The sequence below is a fragment of the Hibiscus syriacus genome, unplaced genomic scaffold (genome assembly GCF_006381635.1).
Source record: "Hibiscus syriacus cultivar Baekdansim isolate YM2019G1 unplaced genomic scaffold, ASM638163v2 tig00111127_pilon, whole genome shotgun sequence".
In the NCBI taxonomy this organism is placed as follows: domain Eukaryota; kingdom Viridiplantae; phylum Streptophyta; class Magnoliopsida; order Malvales; family Malvaceae; genus Hibiscus; species Hibiscus syriacus.
The window spans coordinates 73,986-89,730 of record NW_024062988.1 but is presented as its reverse complement, the minus strand read 5'-3'; the positions used below and the strand labels follow the sequence as shown (position 1 = coordinate 89,730).

At 35.3% G+C, this 15,745-nt stretch overlaps 2 protein-coding genes across 6 annotated transcripts; one reads left to right on the top strand and one right to left on the bottom strand.

The window, feature by feature from the left end:
- Positions 1–444: 444 nt before the first annotated feature.
- LOC120154294 (sucrose transport protein SUC4-like) lies at positions 445–4,859 on the bottom strand. Of its 5 annotated transcripts, none has more exons than XM_039166089.1 (7): positions 4,133–4,858; positions 2,481–3,229; positions 2,271–2,372; positions 2,058–2,121; positions 1,930–1,973; positions 1,209–1,368; positions 445–820 (listed from the first exon to the last, which is right to left on the bottom strand). In XM_039166089.1, the coding sequence occupies exons 1-6, from the start codon at positions 4,614–4,616 to the stop codon at positions 1,210–1,212; spliced, it is 1,602 nt and encodes a 533-aa protein (XP_039022020.1). In that variant the 5' UTR covers positions 4,617–4,858; the 3' UTR covers positions 445–820; position 1,209. The 5 variants fall into 5 exon arrangements, with proteins under 5 accessions (XP_039022020.1, XP_039022019.1, XP_039022021.1 ...); XM_039166088.1 differs by having other exon boundaries at positions 445–776; XM_039166090.1 differs by lacking the exon at positions 445–820 and having other exon boundaries at positions 1,075–1,368; positions 2,481–3,233; positions 4,191–4,859.
- Positions 4,860–13,290: 8,431 nt separating this feature from the next.
- Positions 13,291–15,169, top strand: LOC120154287 (tubulin alpha-4 chain-like). The gene is made up of 3 exons (XM_039166081.1): positions 13,291–13,473; positions 13,742–14,347; positions 14,445–15,169. Exons 1-3 carry the CDS (start codon positions 13,381–13,383, stop codon positions 15,096–15,098), a joined length of 1,353 nt encoding a protein of 450 aa, XP_039022012.1. The 5' UTR covers positions 13,291–13,380; the 3' UTR covers positions 15,099–15,169.
- Positions 15,170–15,745: the final 576 nt, after the last annotated feature.

Below are 15,745 nucleotides of genomic sequence, written 5' to 3'. Positions count from 1 at the left end.
AACTCAAAAAGAAGAATGCAAAAGGTTTGATTTTCAGTTTTGTTCTGGACGAGGAAAAGTAATAAATATTCCAAAGTTTTATTAATACTGTTTCCAATGTTCCGTCCAAACGCCTCAGCTGCGTCAGTGATGAATAGATGGCACCAAAATCAATGCATTGAGGGGAAGTACAAATTTTAACGATATTACTTGTCATGTCATGTCATGTCATGTCAGGTCATGTCAGGGTGTTTTTAATATTTATCAGGTTGCATTGATAAAACACCAACTTGTTCCGATGTTCAGATGGCAAGCAAGCAACAACAATGGTGCCAAAATATATGGTAAAACTTAATAAAACAGAATAATCAAACAGAGAAGCGCATTTCTTAAAAATCAATTGAGGGCGTAAAATAACATGTCTCTATCAAAGATTTCCAATCAGCACAACTCACATACTGTTTGTTGGCCACAAAGCACAATCCACCTCCTTCATTCAACAAATTCCGGCACAAGACAATGCATGAGATTCCAATACATCATGACCGAACCAGAAATGGGCAATTATAATGTTTCATTTCACCCAATAAAAATTCTTTGTACAAAAAAAAGTTGATGTTCTCTAAAGAATAGATCCCAATCAGCAGTGCTAAGAGAAGTAGTAGTCCGGGACTAATTCTCGAATCACTCACTCCACGCTTTCACCAGCATTACGACCAGGTGGGCAGATTTTTCATCCCAAAATGTATTCCCCTCTTAATTTAGATCGACTTGTCTCACCCAGAATTCAATGAAAGCTACAATTTATCTTTCTTTTTATCAACACAAACTTCATTGAAAGCTACAAATATTAATTAACATTATAATTAAGTTGACATCATGATCAATATGCAAAATAATGCCCCGTCGGTATTTTATTTTCCATCATTTCCACTTTGAAGGGCAGCCTCAACGAATAATTCCGGCAACTTATTGTTCTAGAGACAATCTTGTTCTAAGTTTCTGGTTTTTAATCTGAAAAATCTAAAAGCTATAAACTTACTATTTGCAACGCAGTACACCAATAGCATTTCAAATGTTGAAAAAGAAATTATGTATTGGCAAACAAAACCTCAGATTGTAATTATTTTATCGATCAATAAAGTAACAGCAGCCTACATACAAATTCTTGATATCTGAACAGTTTAATATTTTTGATGGCATACAAAAAATAAGGTACAACAAAATACCTCATGGGAGGGCCCTGGTCTTCTGTGGAGTACTTCGAGGGATAGCCAAGATTGCCATCAGTCCACTCATGAGGGACGCAACACCAGCTACAGCAAAAGCAGGTGAGTTTCCACCCCCAAATAGTTGATCCCATGGTCCACTTCCAACAGACACCAGAACCTATTGGTAAGAACCCAAGTTTCACAATTTAAATTTGAAGATAATACAATAATTTCTATCAATGAGAACATTATATTATATATACCACATGAAGTTGGATTAATAGATCCACTCGTTTGCCCGGGTCTTGAGTGTTGTTTTTCCACATCTATTAGATATTTAATTACCTACAGTCTTAAATTCAAGTTGGACCCCTCCCTTTATTACCAATTGATTTTAGGTTGGATGCTTAACAAAACAATAAAGCTATGTTACACGAAAGGCTCAAATCCAGTCAACTTGACTTTTTAAAGGGGTTGTACTAATGAATGAGATGAACATTTCATAATACATAAGACAGCCTAATATTTTAATGACATCAAGAACAATGAATTGTTTACACCCCACATAAGAAATTTATAAGAGAAACTGAAAATCCAGTCCACTTCAATTTTCAAATGTGCATCAATCAATGAAATGATCATGTACCAATCAAGTTTGGTTTAGCTCCCATCTAGAAAAACACAGAGAAGGAGCAAGAAAGTAAATCTTAATAAAATGAGTTCAGGTGCAAAGCTATACCTGTGGAATAACAATAGCAAGATTTAGGACACCCATCGACAATCCTGTATGAAACAACACACCTTAATCTCTTATCCAAAAGCTAAGAAAAGAGCAACATATCATACAAAAATAAAAATATTGTCTACCTTGACCAAGTCCCAAAGACTCAATACGTGTGGATATCAAGGCATATGGAACACTGTAAGTAATCTGCAATCCAATACCAATAGCATCAGTTAAATACTAAAAGAAAATTAATTGAGACTTTGACAGAACAAAATTATCTTCAGACCCAGTCATTAGTTTGGACCTGTTTTAAGATGCAGCTGTCATGGTAACTGTATTGACCAGTAAATTACATTAAATAGGGGGTTAGGACAGCCACGAGTTGATGATGCTTTATGGTTTGAACCAAGAAGATCATTAAGTTGAGATTGATTAAACTGCAATTTTCTCAACGGCTATACAGGCATTGTGGAGAAAACAACTACAATCAAGATGCATTTATGATTGAAAAATTCAATTAAAACATCAAATGATATTCTGTAGGAAAAGAGAGAGCAGCTTACCGCCAACGGAAAGCCAAGAACGGAAAAAATCAGTAGCGCGGCAATCACAATGCCAGCTGGGGGTGGATCATGGCCAATATAATCCATATGGTTTGTCACAAATGATAGAATGAGCATTGAGAGAAAGCACAGGGCCATGAGAATGCTTGAAACACCCCAGATAAAACCAGCTCCTCTTTTGCTACAAAGCTTCTCCATAAGCACTGACGTAATTCCCAGAACAACGGAATTCAACATCAATCCAAATGAACCCATTCTGACCCCAGTAGCATAATTGGACCCTTCATTTGGCTCACCACCATAGATCTCTCGACCCATCCAGTCAGTGTCAAAGAGAAGAAAAGGGAACCATCCAATCCAATTCAGCGCAGTAACAGATAAGATTATCCATATAGTCCCTGAGAAATATTTAAATGTTCCAAATAATTCCCATAGAAAAGCTTCTTCAGCATTGCCACCTGAGTGTTCAGGTCCCTCTTCATTAAAGGTTGTAGATATCTCAACTGAACCTAGAGGCACTTCCTTAGCAGCTAAAACACTCACATATGTTGTAATTGAAATGAAAATAATGTCTAGATAGAAAGCAGACTTGAGATTTGCACAGTCAACATTGCAGGCAGCTGTCCGGGTAAATGGAAAAATCTTAAACCAACTACTGTAAGATCCTGTTGCATAGCCAAGAATATTGCCAATGGCCATGAATAGTGAGAAGTAAGCATTTGCCACTCGAGTTCTTCGATGATCCTTTTCTGACAAAAAAAAAACAGAAGATAATGTCAATTTTTGGTTGGTTTCATTGTTTCTATATTATACATTAAACAGTTGCAAACATGATTGTAAATTTAATTTGTTTGTGCTTACGATTGCAATAGCTAAATGTAAACACAGAAGTATCTTCACTTTCTTTGCAGTTAGAGTCGCATATCTTCAACATCAACTACCGTGTTTCTTTTATTTATTCTATATGATGGAACTCTACGTATTATTGTCATGAAATGTTATATGACAGGGATAAGTTCTAGAAAACTTGTCGACAGAGAAACTTGGCTCTATGCACATAAAATACATTCCAAGGAGTATCCCATTAGAAACTATAAACATGAAAACAATGACGGAAGTGAGATTTTATGTTAGGGGCGTCAAACTTATAAAATTCTAGGAGACGAAAACAAATTATCAATAGAAAATACAAAAAAAAACTAAAATATACTAAAATTTGAAATTTCAGGGACAACTGCCCACCCCGTCCCCTGGGTACATCACTGCATGAAGATATATTTCCTACAAGGCAATTTTGTCGAACAAGCTCGGAAGTTTATTTCCTTTTTTTTCTCATCGAGCTTTATTACTTTATCCATTCTTGAGGGGAATGAACTGATTATATAATATAGTTAAATGATCCGAACAAGCTCCATTGACAAATCCCCAAATCGGTAACAGTCCAATACTTAAGAATTAAGATAGCATTGCATTTGCAAACAAACCCAACTCAATTAAATCAATCAAATAGGCAACTATCCGTACATAAAAAAATTAAAACAGAAAAATTACCTTCATATATATCAGAAAACGAAAGGGCACAACCATCCACCGAAGTTTTGTTCTGAAGGGCTAAATTTCGAGGAAAAAAAATTAAAGGAAACGAAACTAACCAGTTAGGTCAGCAAGAAGAGCTCTACAAGGACCTTGAGTTACGTTATTAGCAACATCAAGAATCCAAAACCCGAAAACAAACGCCACGATAGCTCTCGGCCGAGAAGCGTCGGTATCGCCGAACAACCATCCGATATCGGCGGAGTGACCGATGATCAAAACGGCGACGATAATAGAAACAGCACCTGCCACGATAAAAGGTCGGCGACGACCAAACCGGCTGTTGCATCGGTCGCTCATGTGACCGACCAGAGGTTGTACCACAAGGCCCGAAAGCGGACCGCAAAGCCATATGATGCTGGCCCACTGGTGAGGTATGCCTAGCTCTTGAACGTAAGGTGTCAAGAGCGAGAGCTGTAAAGCCCACCCGAACTGTATCCCGCACGCCACGGAAGCGACTCGGAACAGTTGCCGGAGCCGAATTCTAGCTCGTACCGGCGGTCTACCTCCAGCTCGATGGCGGTTTACCTCGGGGGTGGCCATCCCTTTCCTTTGAGTTTCAGGATTTTTTCCCCTTATTCCTTTTTCTCTCTATAATCGCTACTGTTTCTCTCTCTAAAACCGGATTTTCGGGTTCTATGATCGTTGAACTTATGAGATTCCGCTTACACAGAAGTGGCGGTTCCAGCTGCCAGAGTGGACAGTAAACAGGCAGTTTAGTGTGACAAGAGAAAGAAGAAGAAATGAAATGACCTTGGCATGGAAGAAAATTACTAACAAAGCCACCCACTATTAAAAAGGTAGAAGATTGACTGAAATGGGAATTTGTTGTCAAAGTTCGAGGGCAAAATTCGGATCACACTTTTTTTTCGGTGCTTTGGACAGTATCCGTAACAAAAACTCGGTTGCTAAGATTTTTCTTTGGTTTTTCTCTTATACTAAGATATCCGTTTCGAAATTCCAGGACGCATCTACAAATGACGAAACTAGCCTTTAGAAAATACAAAACCAGATGGTTATTTTGGGGAAATCATAAACAAATATCAATGATTAAAGATTAGCTTCTTAGCTTTTGGGGTTGTTAAAAGGAGCATGTGACTAATTGCCAATCATACCCAATGGATCGCTTCAATTTATTCCGATTTGTATTGTCAGTTTATTAGTTCTCTATAATTGTTTTATTATATTTTCTTCTCTAGTCTCTCTCTTGATATCTACTATTAATATTGAGAATAATAGCTTCTGGTTTACATTGTTTTTTAAATAATTAATTTATAATATTAAAAATAAATATATTTTCTCCCAATCAAGGTCCAGAGTTCAAATCGTGGCATTCGTGAAATTAGAAAGTTAGATTAAGAGAGTCGCTTTCATTTTTTCAGTATTCGATCTGAATTAATTGATCAATAGATCGAAAATCAATGCTTATACAATAAATATATATATATTTGATATCTATTTTTTATTTAATGACAAAATTGGTAACTTTACCTCTGTGGTAGATTTAATTTATTACTTTTATTCATATTGTATTTTCGCATTAATTTAGTCTTCAAAATTTCTCAATTGTATCATTCTATATCCTACTCCTAACTTAAAACCCTAAATCATAAACCCTAAACTATAACCTCAAAACTTTTAAACCTTAAATCATGACTTAAGGTTTATAATTTAGGATTTTAAGCTAGGGGTAAGGTATGGTATGACACAATTAAATAATTTTGAGGGCTAAATTTATACAAAAATACGATAGGGCGAAAATGTTAAATTTGGTCTACTACATGGACGAAGGTGACCCTTTTAATTATACATTTAAGTTCAATTTTTAGATTCAGATTAGTATCTAAATATAATTTAATGGTTTAAATGTGTTTAAATAAATTATTTATTATTTATTTATATAGAAAATAAAAACGAATACAAAATTTGAATCATTAAAATAAATTTAGATATTTAATTAAAAATAAATTCAAATCATTCATTAACACTAAATTCAAGTATTGAAATAGACTTTTTACCTATATATTAAAGCTTTTTATTTTGGGTTGCTTTCGTGCCTGGTTGCTCTTCCTTTCGTCTTCTATACTTGCCTTAGTCCATTAAGTCACTAATTTGGTTTTCAACTCACCCATAATACCTTTTTTTTTAATAACCATCGGTATTTAATCTATTGTTCGATTAATTATAACAAGGTAATGTAGAGATAAGGGTTGTAATGCCGCGATTTTCGTATTAGAAGTTTTGGGCTAACCCGAGAGAAGATTTAATAAACTCAATAAGCTTGCGAGAAGCCTTTACCCAAAGGGCTTGGTTAGAGCCCACCGTGGCTTAAAAAGGGTATTTTTGTGTTGGGGGTTAAACTAGGAAGGATCAAATCAGCAATTTAACCCTTTGTCTTCATCCTTTGTCTTCTTCTCACCATTCAAACTTCTTCATTTCTCCTTCTTGTGGCCATGCAAAGGTGGAGACTTGTAAATCTTCGTACCTATTCCGGGTTAGTGTATGTAAGTTTATGGGTCACATTGGATGTAAAATAAGTTCATGGGTCACATTAATTTTTTTTATCAAAAGTTCATGAGTCTCATATATGATTAAGCGAACTAAATCTAAAAATTCATAAAAATATATTTTTATAGAGATTAATTTGTTCGAGTTCAAAATTGAAAGGACTAAAAATATATTTAAATTTATTAATATTAATTTTATCATTTGAAATTAAGTCTAAACTGCTGATTTTTATAGTAGAGAGATAAAAATAATAATTTTTTAGATATAATATAAATATTAAAACATTTTTTATAATTAAAAAGATAAAGTAAACTTATAAATTTAGTCCGCTGACCTCTAAAAACTTGAGTCTTCTTCCTCTAATATTTGGACCATCAAATGTTCAAACTCCAAGGTCCAGGCAGTGCAGGAAGTAATTACCAAGTCACAAATTCAGCCAGTGTTTAAATTCCTATATGTTTTTTTGAATGTCCCTCTTTTAAATCTAACAAATAATTAAGAATCAGAAACACTTGAATTACTCGATCTCATCTATCTTGTGTTGCAAAGTAGGTTAATTCATGGATTTTATAAAAAGTGAGGCTTTGTTAATTTTCAAACTATTTCACAAAATATTACATAAGAAAGAGAGGCAAAGAAATTGACAGACTAAAACGGCGAGTCTCACCAGAAAGGGAACAATGATGAAGTTGAAAATGGCTTTTCACCGGCCTTTTCTTTAAACCCTACAATAATGGGTTTTTCTTTTAAAACAAGGGTAAAGTATAATAATGGTCACTAAACTTTTCTAAAGCTTTCCTCTAGGTCCTCTAACTTTTAAAACTTGCAATACAGTCCCTCAATATTTAGTCCGTTTGCAATATGGTCAGCCAACAGTTAAATTGGGGACCATATTGCAAACGGACTTAATGTTGGGGGACCATATTGTAAACGGACTAAATGTTGGGGACTATATTGCAAGTTTTAAAAATTAAGGAACCTAAATGAAAGTTTTAGAAAAGTTCAATGACCATTACTATACTTTACCCTTAAATTAATTATTATTTTTATAGTTTACTTATAATTCAATTAAAATTAAATTTTAATAAATGATTAATTTTAAATAATCATTATATTTTTTAATATTTACATAATAAGGATAATTTTTTTAATGGAGTGTTTTAATGTGTCATTTTAGTGGTGTGTTGAGATCTGCGACGTGTATGGTAAATTTTTTCTTTTTGTTGGTATCTTAAAAAAAATCATCTTTTGCTGGTTCAAATGCACGCAGGAAAGTTACAAAATTCTACGAATTTTGAGATTGCAATGGCAAATCCTGATTTCGTTGTTCATAACAACATCAAACGCTTCCATGATAATCACGATGACCCTCATAATGATGAGGTTTCATTTCTTTTCATGATTTGCTATATGAGTTTCTCAGGTTTGTAATCGATAACGTGGATTTTTTTCCCCAAAAGCCTGGATGGATTGTCATTTGTACGCCCTTTGTTTCCTTTTCATTAGCTTATCTTGATCCTGACAACTTTAAGCCATTAGCCATTGTCACTCCCTTTCCTTACATATTAATCTTTTTGGTAATTTATCTGATTGATGTCATATCACACAATGGAAACTGATTTACAAGCAGGAGCCAACCATGGATTTGAGGTAATATGTTGAAGAGTAAGCCTTTGTAATATTCATAAACGTATTATAAAGGCTTACTCTTCAACATGTTACATGAATATTATAAAACCTTACTCTTCAACATATTACCTCAAATCCATGGTTGGCTCCAGCTTGTAAATCAGTTTCCGTTGTGTGATATGACATCAATCAGATAAGTTTCAAAAAAAATTATTAGATGTCTCTAATGAAACAAAGAAATTAAGGCCTACGAACAACAAAAACTTTCTCCATCCAGCTTTCTGAAAAGCATGCCATCAGTTACAAACTAAATATATGAGCAGGTTATATATAAAATCCTGGAAAAAAAAAAGAAACCTATCATTTGGGTCATCCTGATTATCATGGGAGCGGTTGCTGCTGCTAGCTTGGGTGGGGTTGAAGATGCAAAGGCTTGATGTTTTATTGAGAAGGAAGCACGGTTTAAATACAAGTAATAATAAATTCTCAGGAATTTCTTCTACATTGTTGCTGCTGCTGCAAACTTCTCATCTCTCACTCTCTTTAACTTTACTCAATTTTTCAATGCATAATCTTTCTGCCTATCTAACTTGTTAATAGCTATGCGGTTGCTTGATATGGGGAACTATAGAAGTCACCCAAAACAGATACTAAAATTAGTGCACAATCTTTCTCAATCTACCTAGCTGACAGCTAACAACATATATTTATTTTCCCCTAAAATATGGGAACTTTATAAACCCACCCCAAAACAAATACTAAAATTAATGCATAATCTTTCTCAATCTGCCTAACGAACCTGTAAATTTGTATATTTATTTATTTACATGTACAGTAATCAAATTAAAATTATATATATATATATATATATATATATATATATAAAGTTACAACAATATTCATAAGCACACTCAAATTTAATAATTCAACCAAATTTATAAGTTGAAATAGAAATCAATATTTCACACATATGGTCAGCTTTCATGAATACATTCCTACTCACTATTTTTGGTCATGTCTCAATATAAAGTTATATATATAAGTACACATATATTGATACTTCTAACCACGTTAGAGTAGACCACATCTATATTTTTTTTCTTTTCTAAAGAAAATATATTTGTTATTTGCTTTATTCAAAATATTGAATTATTATTTGTTATAATATTAAAAATATTAATATTTGCATATCCCATGTCCAGTGGCCAGCTTCAGCTTGGATGGTTTGAGCTTACTTTAACGGATAGGTAGCCAACTATTGGAATATATAATTAATGCATGTAATAAAAATATCAATTTCATTTTGTATCAATAAAATTTCAAATAAAATAAAATTAAAGTTAAAAAATAAATCTACTCACATGTATTCATATAATATAATATATAGGGTAAAGTATAGTAATGGTCATTGAACTTTTCTAAAGCTTTCATTTAGGTCCCCCAACTTTTAAAACAATACATCCCCAATATTTAGTCCGTTTGCAATATGGTCCCCCAACAGTTACATCGGGACCATATTGCAAATGGACTAAATATTGAGGGACCATATTGCTAACAGACTAAATGTTAGGGGATTATATTATAAGTTTTAAAAGTTTTGGGGCCTAAATGAAAGATTTGAAAAAGTTCAGTGACCATTACTATACTTTACCCTTAAAATAATTATTTTTACTTCTTCGCAATTCCCATTTTAGACATCAGCCTCGCTTTATCTTCCTCTCCTTTACTGTTTCTCTCTGGGAAAAAGAGAGTAAATAATTAGCTCTTTGGTTTCTTTAATAGTCTTGACCCAGGAGCAATACCTTAAAACCTGTTACTGTAATGGCTGTTGAGGGTTTCAATGACCAATGGGCCCTTGGTCTTCAAGCGTTACCTTCTCTCCACGGTCTACATCATTGCAAATCGAAGGTCATTTTCGTGCATTCACAGGGGAGAGAGGACAATGTAGCTATGTTCCTCCCTGTGTAAAACAACTCCCTTCCCTTGTTGCTTGCAAAAAGGCAGACAGGATGGAGCCAGGCAAAATATAAATATTTTCACATATAGTTTTTTTCTTGCTAAAAGTAAAATCTCATTCCCCCCCCCTTTTAGGTTATATTTTTTCCTGGGTGTTTTTCTCTTGTTTTTTTTCCTGGTGAGATTTCAAAGGTAGAGGAGGAGCTTACAGTTCATCATCAATCATGGGCTTTCGTACTCGTACGTTGGAATGCATTCAGGAAGAAGATGGTGGGATGCCGAAGCATTTTCTTCATGTTGTCATTACTGTTTATTTCACATGTATGTGAAAAGTTTTGCTTTGTTTCAATGTTTTCAGCGACCCTGATGGTGATGATGTGTGTTTTCCCCCATTTTCCATAAATCGACTTTGATATAGAGTCTAGTTGCTCTATTTCTGGTGTTTGCCCACATTTTACTCTCTCTTTTTTCATGTATTTTTTGTATTTTATTTTCAATATTTGCTCCGTGGATGAATTATATTAGGAAATGTTGGTGATTCTGATGTTGGCATTTGAATGCAAGTTGCAAAGCCACCTGAGAATGGAAAGTTTTTCTTTTGCCTTTAATGGCATTTAGAAAATTTGTTTCTTTCTTTAGTTTCATTGCTGCATTTGACTTCACTCTAATGGAATGATTCCATTTTGCCTTTGATGGCATTTACAAAGTTGTTTCTATCTTTAGTTTCATTGTTGCATTTGACCTCGTTCTACCAGTATTATAATGGTCCACTGAGAACCAATTGCAGAAGAGTACTGGAAAATTAATCATTTTATTTGTTTTGTGGTCCATGCATGTAACAAGCCTGGATGTTTTCTTAACCATTTCTCTTGGTCCTCGACATGTATGCTTTTGTTATGCCTTCCTGATGGATTCTTTACTAGCAAAAAAGGGGAACTTTTAATTTATCAACGCTGAGGCATAGGAGACTAATACAATTCACTAGCGTTGAGTTTTCATCGGTGCATGTTAGCATCTCAAGTAAACATTGCTGAGACAAAGTATGGGCTGGTTGTGTGCTTCCAAATTCATCTACCCTTGTTGCCTGTGTGAATACTGCCTTTTGCCTTCAAAATGTGCAACTTACACTCTGCGTGTGCAGAAACATTTCTCATTCGTATACAGAAAACAAGTTACCTAGGTTCTAGGAAATACTCCAAACAAGTCTATACATTTTGATAACCAAATGTTTTCTTCTTATTCAAAATTTGGTTTTGTAAACTATAGGCTGGAAATCTTCCCAAACTTTATATGCCCTTGTATAAACCATGTGGAACAATGCTTGATTAGAGCAATTTTTCTTCTACTAATGATAGAGAACATTTCTTTAATTAAATCATGGATTTGGTTATGTGAAATGCTTTTTGTTTCCCCATTCTACTTTATGTTACATCATGATTGCTATTGTTTCCTAAGTACATTAGTTCCCATGAAAAACTCCCCTTTCCAATGCATAGACTGAATATAAGTTATACTTGTTCCTGTGATCTTTCATCGATGTCTCCTAAAACCTTTTCATGCAACCTACTTGTGCAGTAATCAGCTTGCCGAACAAGGTAGCATCCAAACATGTTATTCTTTCACCTTGAGAAGTATTTTTCTCCAATAGTCTACTACTTATGGCTTCTTCATGGTATCCTTCCTAATATAGATTTTTTTAGCTTTCTCTTATTATTTAGATTGCTTTGTCTAGGCTTGAATTTCTTCTTCCGATGCTGTTTCGTTTGCTGCCTTCAGTTGCATGCTAGTTTAGGCTTCTCATTTTTGTGGCATTAGTACCTTTTTGCAGCCTTTAGTTGCATGATAGTATGTTTGAGATCAATTTTGTTCTAATTAAACCTCAGTTAAACATGGCCTACATCATTTTCCACTGCAAGTATGATACATGTCCTGTTATACGAAGTGCACTGATATGATTTTCTATTGCCTTGTATCATTTTTGTCGGTGTGCCGATTCAGTGTTGACATGTTTAGAACCTTCCCCATTGTCTCAGAGCTGAGTTCTGTTGCTTATTCAAATGCATAGATGTCCTCAAGTGACGATGGATTTTCACTAAACACGCACTTGTTTAGGATACGTTGCCTGTGTTTGCTTTAGCTTATGTCCAGTTAGATAATATCTTCATATGTAGGACGATAGGGCGTGCATGTTTGCCATCTGTTGTTTCAAGTATGTTTGCTTATGCGGAGTTTGCTCGGCCTGCATTTTTGTCTTAACTGACCAAATTGAAATAGTCGGATTCAGACCTCAGCCCCTGACATTTATGTAACCTCAGTTGCTACAGTATTGAATTCTTAATTCCGGTAATCGGAGTTAGCTTCAAACAAAACAGATCATTCAAGTGATGGCGAAGCTGCCGTCGACAACTCTCGTATGATTGTGTTCAAGTGATGGCATACCCTTTTTTTAACATTTTAATATAGTCTCGTAGTACATATCTTATCATTTTTAGTCTAAGTAAAGCGTACATATATCTTATAAATATTGTTATTTAAATTTGAATTGTATACATCTTATAAACGATGTTGTTCGAACTCGGATAAATTAAAAAAGCATACTAAAACTGATGTTAAATTTAATTCTCTCAAATATGAAGTGAAAAGTCACGGATCAATTCTATCAGATTGGGGGCCACAGATGGAAATGTAAAATCCACTGCAAATTTATTAAGATTTCATATAGTTTAATTAAAAAAATATTACTTATATTTATCTTTTGAAATAATACATTTAACTCATTATTAATGTATAATTGTATAAAATTACATTACATTAAATCTAAACCAGGATTTTAATAACTAAATTTATAAAAAAAAATTAGAAAACAAATCGCAACCGAATTTTTATTATAAAAAACAAAACCAACCCTTGAAAAATAAAAAATAAAAAGGAGGCAGTTAGAGAAAATCCAGCCGGGCTAACGATAAAACCTCTTCTCGCTGGCATCATTGACCGCGGTTAACTAACTCTAGTTGGTTTAACCACAAAATATTATTACAGGTTGTTATCTTCCCTATAAAAAGCCCTGCGAGTTTAAACAGCTCAGATTTCATATTCCTGGAGGCGTCTTGATACACGCCCCGCCCCTCCTTGTTTTTCTTATATTTTCAAGCAATTTTTGCTTCCATTCATTTTAGAGTTTCCTCTGGATATTGAATCTTTAAGAAGAAGAAAAATGAGAGAATGCATCTCAGTTCACATCGGCCAGGCCGGTATTCAGGTCGGAAACGCTTGCTGGGAACTTTACTGCCTCGAGCATGGAATTCAGGTCATTTTCTTCCATTTGCTTACATTATTTCTCTGATTATAGATTTATTTTTCTCATTTTTATACTTATTTTGACATTATGAACTCATCGGTGCATATTTGATTTTTTTTAACTAATTACGTTTCTGTTTTTAGTTTAATCAGACTCATTAAAATAGATATATATGGATCAATTGAAACGATTTCCGTTATGTTAGATGATTTAAGATAGATATAAGGTTTATGATTTTGATTTTGGTGGTGATCGTTTTAGAATTTTCGATTTTCAGCCTGATGGCCAAATGCCAAGCGATAAGACTGTTGGTGGAGGAGATGACGCTTTCAACACCTTTTTCAGCGAAACTGGTGCTGGGAAGCACGTCCCTCGCGCTATATTTGTGGATCTGGAACCGACTGTTATTGATGAAGTGAGGACCGGAACCTACCGCCAGCTCTTCCACCCTGAGCAACTCATCAGTGGCAAAGAAGATGCTGCCAACAATTTCGCTCGTGGTCATTATACAATTGGCAAAGAGATTGTTGATGTCTGCTTGGATCGCATCCGAAAGCTTGCTGATAATTGTACTGGCCTCCAAGGCTTCTTGGTTTTCAATGCTGTTGGTGGTGGTACTGGCTCTGGACTTGGATCTCTTCTCTTGGAGCGTCTCTCTGTTGACTATGGAAAGAAGTCAAAGCTTGGGTTCACCGTCTATCCTTCACCTCAGGTTTCTACATCTGTTGTAGAGCCTTACAACAGTGTGTTGTCCACTCATTCACTCCTTGAGCACACTGATGTCGCTGTGCTTCTTGATAATGAAGCAATATATGACATCTGCAGGCGTTCTTTGGATATTGAACGACCCACTTATACCAATCTTAACCGCCTTGTCTCTCAGGTAATGATGAGAATGCATACAGATAATACTAGTCTTTATGTTGCGAAATGTAATAATTGTTGTTCACAACTGTGGTACTTTGCCATGTATGATTCAGGTTATCTCATCTCTTACAGCCTCATTGAGGTTTGATGGAGCCCTGAATGTGGATGTGACCGAGTTCCAGACTAACCTGGTTCCCTATCCTAGGATCCACTTTATGCTTTCCTCCTATGCCCCTGTTATTTCAGCTGAGAAGGCTTACCATGAGCAGCTATCAGTGGCTGAAATCACCAACACTGCTTTCGAGCCCTCTTCCATGATGGCCAAATGTGATCCACGCCACGGAAAATACATGGCCTGCTGCCTCATGTACCGAGGTGATGTTGTGCCGAAAGATGTGAATGCAGCTGTGGCCACCATCAAGACCAAACGCACAATCCAATTTGTTGATTGGTGCCCTACTGGATTCAAGTGTGGTATCAACTACCAGCCACCAACTGTTGTCCCAGGAGGGGACCTTGCCAAGGTCCAGAGAGCTGTCTGCATGATCTCCAACTCAACTAGTGTTGCGGAAGTGTTTTCTCGCATTGATCACAAATTTGATCTCATGTATGCCAAGCGTGCCTTTGTTCACTGGTATGTTGGTGAGGGCATGGAGGAAGGAGAGTTCTCAGAGGCTCGTGAAGATGTCGCTGCACTTGAGAAAGATTATGAAGAAGTCGGAGCCGAGTCCGGTGAAGGGGATGAAGGGGATGAGGAGGAGTATTGAGGGAAGGAGTACCTTTATCCGTTTACAATTGTGATGTATTTTTCTTGTTGCATTTGGATTTCATGTTTCCAGTTGAATTGCTGCATTGGTGATGTACAAGTTATTTGGTTTTTTCTATGAATAAAGCTACCTAATAAAGAAATGTGACCACTCCCCATCATTTATAATCGGAATTTCCATTTTAAATTGCGGAAGAAGTGTTGTTTTATTTCCACATTTATAATCGGCCAATCTATGTTCGAATCAGACCCGTGAGCATGTTAAAATCTCGGTGACAGAGATGTAAATAAACCTAGAGTCCTCAAGTAGAGCATAAAGGAAGATAACACTTTGGAGCACTAGGCATAGGATGATCTTTTGAACCTCCCTATTCCCTTGTCAAGGGTCATGGATTCATCGAGGCGGAGGCAGCAAAGTTCTTCCACCATATTGGCATCTTCAGTCTCCAAAAACAGCACTTCCTTCACTTTCTCAATGCTCTTAAACGGGTTGCTTGTTTGATTTTTTGGACTGGGGAGTATTGCGTTTCTTACTATTTTTCTCCCTTCAGTTCAGTTTCTCCTTCTCTTTATATCCCATCAACATTAGGGTCTAATCATTGGTCCTGTAGCAGGCAAATCGTGGATTAGCTCAGAAGCAACAATAAC

Excerpts from the sequence above, each read along its gene's own strand:
- LOC120154294 (XM_039166089.1), bottom strand. The coding sequence starts at position 4,616 with ATGGCCACCCCCGAGGTAAACCGCCATCGAGCTGGAGGTAGACCGCCG. Across the intron at positions 2,122-2,270 it reads GTCCTAACCCCCTATTTAAT|ATTACTTACAGTGTTCCATA; the intron begins GTAATTTACTGG and ends ATTGGATTGCAG. Across the intron at positions 1,974-2,057 it reads GTCTTTGGGACTTGGTCAAG|GATTGTCGATGGGTGTCCTA; the intron begins GTAGACAATATT and ends TGTTTCATACAG.
- LOC120154287 (XM_039166081.1), top strand. The coding sequence starts at position 13,381 with ATGAGAGAATGCATCTCAGTTCACATCGGCCAGGCCGGTATTCAGGTC. Across the intron at positions 13,474-13,741 it reads GCCTCGAGCATGGAATTCAG|CCTGATGGCCAAATGCCAAG; the intron begins GTCATTTTCTTC and ends TTCGATTTTCAG. Across the intron at positions 14,348-14,444 it reads TTAACCGCCTTGTCTCTCAG|GTTATCTCATCTCTTACAGC; the intron begins GTAATGATGAGA and ends TGTATGATTCAG.